The sequence below is a fragment of the Aegilops tauschii genome, chromosome 7 (assembly GCF_002575655.3).
Source record: "Aegilops tauschii subsp. strangulata cultivar AL8/78 chromosome 7, Aet v6.0, whole genome shotgun sequence".
NCBI lineage: Eukaryota > Viridiplantae > Streptophyta > Magnoliopsida > Poales > Poaceae > Aegilops > Aegilops tauschii.
In genome coordinates, this window is record NC_053041.3 from 527071418 (window position 1) to 527079231 (window position 7814).

Sequence of the window (7814 nt, forward strand, 5' to 3'; positions counted from 1 at the left end):
TCTCCTCTGTTTTATGTGCCTGTGGCCGTGGTGGTGTTATTTAATCTCTGTGGTACTCCTAGTTTACCCGTTTGTCCAGTGCTGAACCTAGGCCAGGAATTTCTTGGCGTTCTAACCTCGACATGGCAATTGGCACGCCCGGTTGGTGCTGTATACATCACCACAAGGCTTCTTCCTTCGACCGGTGGTGCAAAAATACTTCTTGCAGGACGAGGAAAGAAGTTGGCAATGGCCTAAGGACTGTAAAAATCGGAAGGCATGTTTATGCCATCTGAGTTCATCCTTCACTAAATTATGGTTGCAGTCCTATTCTTCATGCATTGCTTTGTAGTTTGTATAAGTATTTTGTTGGCAACATAACCTATGCATCCGGAGGGCTTCTACTTGTGACATCTTTTAATTTCCTGTAACATGGACGGACGCTGTGTAAGGGGGTGATTTTTAGGACCACCTGGAGATGCTCTCCACATGTCACAAGAAGAAAGTTTCAGCAAGGACCGAGGGAGAAGTTTCACAAGTTAAGATTGTGTTTTTCTCGCTGATGTTCTGAAGATGGTTGGTTAGGTGGGCACGCACAAACAGTTTTGATACAAGACCATCTATTTCAACATTTTCTCGGTGCAGCTGCTTCAACTTAATTTTCTATTCGTTTGTTTTTCTTTTTCAGGGAAAAACACAGACGTGGTTAGTGGCGGTGGTTACCAAGAAGAGCAGGTGCCATTTGGAACGAACTGCATATCCAAGTCATCAAACAGCTTTCACTACGAGGCACAAGCACAAGTCCAGCTCCGGCCTTGCCTTGTCAGGTACGTCCGCCCCTCCTTTCGATATACCAGTACTGGAATCGAATCCATGACGCCGATGGTAACCTTTTGCTGTGCTCCATGCAGGCTCCGGGTGCCAGGTTTGAAGCTAGAATTCTTGGCTAGAAACCAGATTAATTTGAGGCAACCGGCAACATTCCCTGGTATTACATCTTTCAGTACCACATTCAGGTTTTTCCACATTGATCAAAAGCGGTATCACCGTGTCACGCAGACTCCAGGTATATACAACTTCTCAGTCACAACGGCACCATGTTGATTTTCGATGGGAATATCATATTATGTGTTCCTTTGGGATGCTTCATATGTACTCCCTCCGTTCCTAAATATTTGTCTTTCTAGACATTTCAAATGGACTACAACATACGGATGTATGTAGACATATTTTAGAATGTAGGTTCACTCATTTTGCTTCGTATGTAGTCACTTGTTGAAATCTCTAGAAAGACAAATACTTCCTCCGTTCCCAAATATAAGTCTTTCTAGATATTTCAACAAGTGACTACATATGGAGCAAAATGAGTGAATCTTCACTCTAAAATATGTCTACATACATCCATATGTTGTATTGCATTTGAAATGTCTAAAAAGACTTATATTTAGGAACGGAGGGAGTATTTGGGAACGGAGGGAGTAGGATATATTCTTCTTCTCTGTCTTTTTAGGAGCCTACCTCCAAGCAACAGCTAGCTTCATGGTCAAGCCATTGCCGTCCTTTACTTGTAGTGGGTCTCGATTCCAATTGGAGCGCGTATGAACACTGGTGGTTCAACCATGGCCCTGGGCGTTGTTGGGTCAGGTGTAAATTAACAGACCAGACCAGTGGGATCTGCAAATGTCACCACACCTGTCGACTCTGAACATAAGTAAACAACTTTTGATCTGCCGGAACTTGGCAAGTACTGTAATATCCGATGCGTGTCAGCTCATCAACTAGAGAATAAGATTCTTGCCTTCCTTCACGGTCATCAAGAGTACACCGTAGGCACATGCCTTGCTCTTGTATACAGATAAACAATCTTCCTTGCTTGCTCTTTGTCTGCGATCAAACGCGAGCGCCGCAGCCACCCGCCGTCCTCCTCCTGCTGCCCCAAGAACGCGGGAGCGGGCCTCCGCCGCCGCTGCCCGCCGGTCTTCCTCTGCTGCCACACGGACGGACGTTGGCCGCCGCCACCGGTACTCCTCTGCCTCCTGCTAGACGACAGGATCCCGCCACCGCCGTCCCCCTGGTCGCCTGTCCTTGACTCGCCAACTGAGCAAGTGCCCCACAGGTTGGTTGTTTGCAACTTGATCGATGTGGCTTCCATTTGTAGCAGAGCAGCTTCGGTTGATAAAGATTTAACTTCAGTTCCTAATTCCTATATAGTAAGATGATTCGCCAGCATCCTACCAATTTACATCCACTCTCTTCTGAGTCGTTGGTCTATGTAATCAGGAAGAACATTTGCTGTTATTTGCTTCATCTGAATCGTTCATCAATTTAATGACGAAAATTTATGTGGATTGTTTAGTCAGGAAGAAACTTGGGTAGTACCCTTCTCAATCTAGCTACTCTGCACAATCCTTCTTTGGTTGAACTGGCTGTTTCATGTCCTTTTGAATTGTTTGTGGATACTGCCACATAGTGCATGGCGGCATGGTTCCATTGGAATGGTAAATTGCAGGCAACCACTGCATTTTATATTTCTTTTGATTGACTGCCAAAACTCACTCCGGCACCCATTATATATCTTCAAATCATCCAGACACACATGTTTGTGTAATAAGTAGTGGCACACCATGGGGATTTTATTCAGAACCAAAGGTTACTCTTAATTGAACATACATGATAGAGTTTGTGAACTCACTTTTAAGGTAGATGATGCAGCTTTCCTGGTTCACCATCTATAATTGAACAAAAAATATTGACCAGAAATATTCCTTTTTTGACATTACAGTGGTTGAAGAATATTATATGTATGTACGTAAAGGGTGGATAGTTTCACTGTCTTAGTTGTTTCTCCGTACTTGTGTTTCATCTGATCCAAATTCTTGCCTTCAAGTTGGCCTATCATGTGCTATGACCTATGACTGATGGTAGAAATTAACCATGCTCTGATCTGTGTGCATCACTTCTCTTGGTAGGAATTAAGCAGCCTTACGTAACCACTTAAATGTCATTGGTACCATATTTAACCATGCTCTACCCATTCTGATTTGCATGTATGCGCAAGTCATCTTTTTCATGAAATCAGCAGGAGCTGCTATTTTATTGGCAATATGAGGAAATGGCTCATATGAGAAAAACATAGATGGAAAATACAGGGATTGCAATCATGTACTAAAAATTATACTCTAGATGTGAACTTACAGAGAATTAGACATATATGTACTCTAAAGAAGGTGCATGTATCGTTTGTTTTCGATTGTCTGTAATTTGCATTTGTCTTTTTCGTACAGAAACCGGCGTGTCGCGTATCTATATCAACCGGGTGCATCTTCTTCTCGATCTGGTGTGGTGAGCGTGACCCTGTTAACAAAGATTGTACTGCTTGCTCAAATGCGAAATGCCATGTTCTCCACACAAGCATATTACTTTTCTCCCTTTTATATTTAGTGATTATAGTGTTTCCCCATGATTTTAACAGGCCGCCCCAACGACATGTCGTCGCAGCCGCATCACCAGCCGCTCGGCATCACCGCCCCGGTGCCCGTCCCGGTGCACGAGGACGACCGGCTGGCCAAGCTCAAGAGGCGGATCAAGGAGAAGCGCGGGCCGCTGATGGTGGCGGCGATGTTCCTGGCGTGCGCGGCCCACCGGTCCGCCCTGAACCCCCCGGGCGGGTACTGGAAGCACGGGCGCGACGCCGGCACCCCGGTGATGGCCAACTACGAAAACTTCAGAATGCTTACCTCCATGGCGTTCTTTACGTCACTGGCGCTCCTGGTGCTGCTCTCCTGCGACCGCTTCTACCGGACGTGGGAGAGGACATGGCAGGGCTGCTCCTCCTCGCTCTCTTCGACGCCGGCTGCCTCGCCTCTGCCTACGTAGTCGGCGCCGGCCAGATTGACCAAACCGACGGCCTCGTGTTCCTCCTCGGAACCCTCATGGTCTTGTCCTTCCTCTTCTTCGGCGTCCCCAGGGCTTGGAGACTTGTGAATCGCTGCTGCTGAGTATATGTGTAGATAAAAAGCGTCTGCATGCTTGAAGATGGTTAAGGGTACCACCCTGTCTATCTGTTGGTGGTTGTTATTATTGTACCGTACGTAGAGTGCATGGGTTCAGCAAATGCCCGCTGTACGTAGAAGAATGAGCAAGCCGTCACTAGCTGTGGTAAATAAGTTGTGTTGTGTTGGCCATGGTTCAGCAACGCGCGCGGTCTTTTCTAATCCAGGGTTTACTTTTTTGCTGTACACCTGCTGGGTTCAGCTTGTAAATGCCCGCTGTTGGACAATGGCATCCATGACTAGCGTGCAACAATTAATAAGATTGGCACTTTCGCGGAAGTAATCAAGATCATAAGCGGTAAGAGTAGATTACTGGCTCATGGTAAGTTTCTTCTACAGTGAATATCACCTGGCCTGCTTATGTGCATTCCAGATTCCACAGCAAATGAAGACATGTACTAATCGCTCCAAACGGGTAAAATTAATTAGCCCAAGTTTAAATGCCGTGATGATGAAATGAAAATCTAGTGGGTGGACGTAGGATTGGGCAAGCATTGGATTCTTTCCCCTCCTAGCTAGGATAAGACGGACTTACGCGATGGATGGATTGACTTGATAAGAAGGCAGTCCTGCTTCCTTTTCTTTTGACAAAGAATCTGCTTTCATATATAGGCTACAGTACTAGGTCTACAGTGGTACAACGTGGCTGATGCTTGTTGTGACTAGCATTTTCAGTACGCCTTACTCGTGCATTGCTTGAAGACAAATTTTGAATTGATGCTCGCTAATACAGACGTGCTAGGCGTTTTATTTTTTATTTAAATTTACAGCACTAAATACATCCGCTAGTTATCATGCGAATCATGTTTTAGACTGGACCGCACCAGTGGTACAGAAATTTAAAAATCATTAGAGGTAAATAAATGTCCATAGTACAGTTGAGGACGTGGCAAAGCACGATGCGTGCTCGACACGTACGTGGGCTAGCTGTAGGAGGTGACAACCGATGCGTGGCAAAAGCACTATGCGTGCTGGATGGAGTAGATACGTGGGCTAGCTGTACCAATTGACAACTGATGGAAGCCTTTGGTGCTAACCCTTTCACAATCTTGCCATGCACTCTTCGTCGTTTACTTCTCCCCAACTCGTAGCCCCAACTCGTAACCCTGGTGCACCCAGTTTTGCATAGTCATTGATCCTGTGTTGTACTACGCACAGATACAGGCATTCCGTTCTGCATGCGCTTTCGTTTCTCTCCCCTCTCAACCTTTGCACGCAGCGCGCGCACACACGCGCTCTCTCTCTCGCGCGCTCTCTTTCTTTATGTCAATTTCCTGTCATCACCACAAGGAACCGAGCAAGAGCAAAGCACAGTGGACACCATGCTGGACAAGAGAATAATGGAGCAAATAAAGCCAAAATGCCATAGGTTCATAGCTAGGGAATCTCAAAAGGAACAGCAGTGTCCTACGACAGCAGCCCATATTGCTGCACTCTTTAGTTTACCCGTTTGTCCAGTGTTGAACCAAGGCCAGAAATTCCACACCTCGATGCCCACCATGGCATGCAATTGGCACGCCCAATTCCACAAGGCCACAGATTAATCAAGCGAAAATCACGATGAGCTACACCGTACCGCATTGTAATCGTGACACTGCAGTTGCAGAGCGGCCGTTTGCTATAAAAGCAAGCAGGCAAACACACATTCAAAATGACCATGGGTAGTACAGTAGATGCTTCTCGCTGAGAAGAGACGCTCGCTCGGCATGCAGCTAGCGTTGCTCGTGGGTCTGCATGCGCTGTGCATGGCCGGCGTACGTGGCGGGACCCAATGCGTGTCAATTCATGTGAAACAGGAGTCGCGTCGATGTCGACATAAAACACCATGGCCACATGCCTAGCTCTTGTAGGTATAGTACAGAGAAGAATCTCGCCTCGCCTCTCTTTACGGGCACGCGGCTGCGGCTAGCTCTGGCTGGGTATTTACCAATTGAACCAAGGCCAGAAATTTGTCACCTCGATGATGCCATGGTAATTGGCGCCATAAAATTGAACAACGGACTGAGATCCCATGCCTTGCCAGAGGCGGGTCACGGTGTGCCTTGCGCCCCTACATCCATCGTCCAAATTAATCCTACGGCTGGCAGCAGTTCACACCCAGTCAAAGCGATTCAACACAGGGAAAAATTACGCGGGCGGCCAGACACATCGCGCGGGCTATCTCGGGCGGGCCGGGGAAAACTGCGCGGGCTGGGGCATCGGCCGCCGCCCCCCGCTGCCGCCGCTCTCCGGCCGTCCCCGCCGACGCTCTCCGGCCGCCCCCATTTCCGCTCTCCAGCCGCTGCCGCCGCCCCCGCTGCCGCCGCTCTCCGGCCGTCCCCGCCGACGCTCTCCGGCCGCCCCCATTTCCGCTCTCCAGCCGCTGCCGCCGCCCCCGCCGCCGCTCTCCCGCAGCCCCCCCCCCCCCCCCCCCTCGCCGCAGGAAACAGAGGGGATCGAGCTCCGGCCGCGGCCACTGAAGAAAACGGCGTCGGCAGGTTCCTCCGTCGCCACTCCGGGCTCCTCCACCCCGTCCCCTCCGACGGGCTCCAACGGCTCTCTCCGTCCATTCCCTCGCCCCCGCACTGGCCATCGAGCTCCAGGCCGACTCCAACAGGTAGCCGTTTGTGCTATTTAGCTGATTTTTTTAATGTACTGTGTGATTGGGCTGCGTGGTTGTGCAATTTAACAAGATTTGAGTGTTGTGCATTTGCAAGTGCCGTGCAATGGGAGAAATTGACAATGGGATGCCTCAAATTGGCAAGAGGTTTAGAAATCCGGATGAAGCTTGGCTGTTTTGGGTTGCATATGGAGGCCGTGTTGGGTTTGATGTGAGGAAGAGAAACAAGCATGTAAGTAAGATGGATGGTCAAGTGACTTCATGCACATTTCTTTGCTCCAATGAGGGTATACGAAAGAAAGGGATAACAATAGATCATGAGCCAAAACATGTTCGAGCTGAAACAAGGACAAATTGCAAAGCTCGCATGATTATATCATTGGACGGAGTGCAAAGAAATTACGAAGTCACAGATATTGTGTTGGAACACAATCATTGCCTTCAATTGCCACAAACATGTCACTTGATGGCATCACAAAGTAAGATTTCCGAACTACAAGCTTTTGAAATAGAAGCTGCCGAGGATTCAGGAATAATGCCCCAAGCTGCACATGAGTTTGCTTGTCGCCAAGTTGGTGGACCATTTAACCTGGGCTACACTTGTCGTGATCAAAAGAATTATTTGCGAACCAAGGACAAACAGAGTCAGGCTGGTAGTATGTTGAAGTATGTTCATGACAAAATGATCGAGAACCCATCTTTCCAATATGCTTTGCAGCTGGATTGTGAGAAAGATATAGCCAACATATTTTGAGCTGATGCTAAAATGCTTCTTGACTATGCACACTTTGGTGACGTTGTCACATTTGATACAACTTTTGGCACAAACAAAGAATATAGGCCATTTGGTGTTTTTCTTGGGCTCAATCAGTTTAGAGAAACCACCATTTTTTGCGCGGCATTGCTATTTGATGAAACATTTGAGTCATTTAAATGGCTTTTTGACACTTTTTTAGCTGCACATAATGGGAGCCAATCTAGAACTATTTATACGGATCAAGATGCGGCCAGGGGAAAGCTATAGATAATGTCTTCACGGAATCATATCATGGATTGTGCACCTTTCGTATAATGCAGAATGTTGTTAAGCATTTATGTCCATTCACTACTAGGAAAAGGGCTATAGCTGATATGGACATTAATGGCGCACCATGTATGTGGTGGCCACTGCTATATAGCAGTGG

The 7814-nt window shown here is 47.5% G+C and overlaps 2 protein-coding genes across 5 annotated transcripts; both read left to right on the forward strand.

Moving 5' to 3' along the window:
• The first annotated feature begins 623 nt into the window (after positions 1-623).
• Positions 624-4310, forward strand: LOC109767391 (uncharacterized). 4 transcript variants are annotated; one of them, XM_020326144.4, is made up of 4 exons: positions 624-806; positions 891-2095; positions 3264-3321; positions 3452-4310. In XM_020326144.4, exon 4 carries the CDS (start codon positions 3466-3468, stop codon positions 3853-3855), a length of 390 nt encoding a protein of 129 aa, XP_020181733.1. In that variant the 5' UTR covers positions 624-806; positions 891-2095; positions 3264-3321; positions 3452-3465; the 3' UTR covers positions 3856-4310. The 4 variants fall into 4 exon arrangements, with proteins under 4 accessions (XP_020181733.1, XP_020181734.1, XP_040250433.1 ...); XM_020326145.4 differs by having other exon boundaries at positions 3264-3316; XM_040394499.2 differs by lacking the exons at positions 624-806; positions 891-2095 and having other exon boundaries at positions 2124-3316.
• A 1675-nt stretch (positions 4311-5985) lies between these two features.
• On the forward strand, positions 5986-7547 carry LOC123494713 (uncharacterized). Its single transcript, XM_073502857.1, has 2 exons — positions 5986-6627; positions 6728-7547. Exons 1-2 carry the CDS (start codon positions 6043-6045, stop codon positions 7382-7384), a joined length of 1242 nt encoding a protein of 413 aa, XP_073358958.1. The 5' UTR covers positions 5986-6042; the 3' UTR covers positions 7385-7547.
• Positions 7548-7814: the final 267 nt, after the last annotated feature.

Bases quoted from the DNA above. Each gene is read 5' to 3' on its own strand.
- LOC123494713 (XM_073502857.1), top strand. From the start codon at position 6,043: ATGCCTTGCCAGAGGCGGGTCACGGTGTGCCTTGCGCCCCTACATCCA. The intron at 6,628-6,727 runs GTAGCCGTTTGT...TGCATTTGCAAG, and splicing joins CTCCAGGCCGACTCCAACAG to TGCCGTGCAATGGGAGAAAT.
- LOC109767391 (XM_040394499.2), top strand. From the start codon at position 3,211: ATGTATCGTTTGTTTTCGATTGTCTGTAATTTGCATTTGTCTTTTTCG. The intron at 3,317-3,451 runs GTGTGGTGAGCG...TGATTTTAACAG, and splicing joins TGCATCTTCTTCTCGATCTG to GCCGCCCCAACGACATGTCG.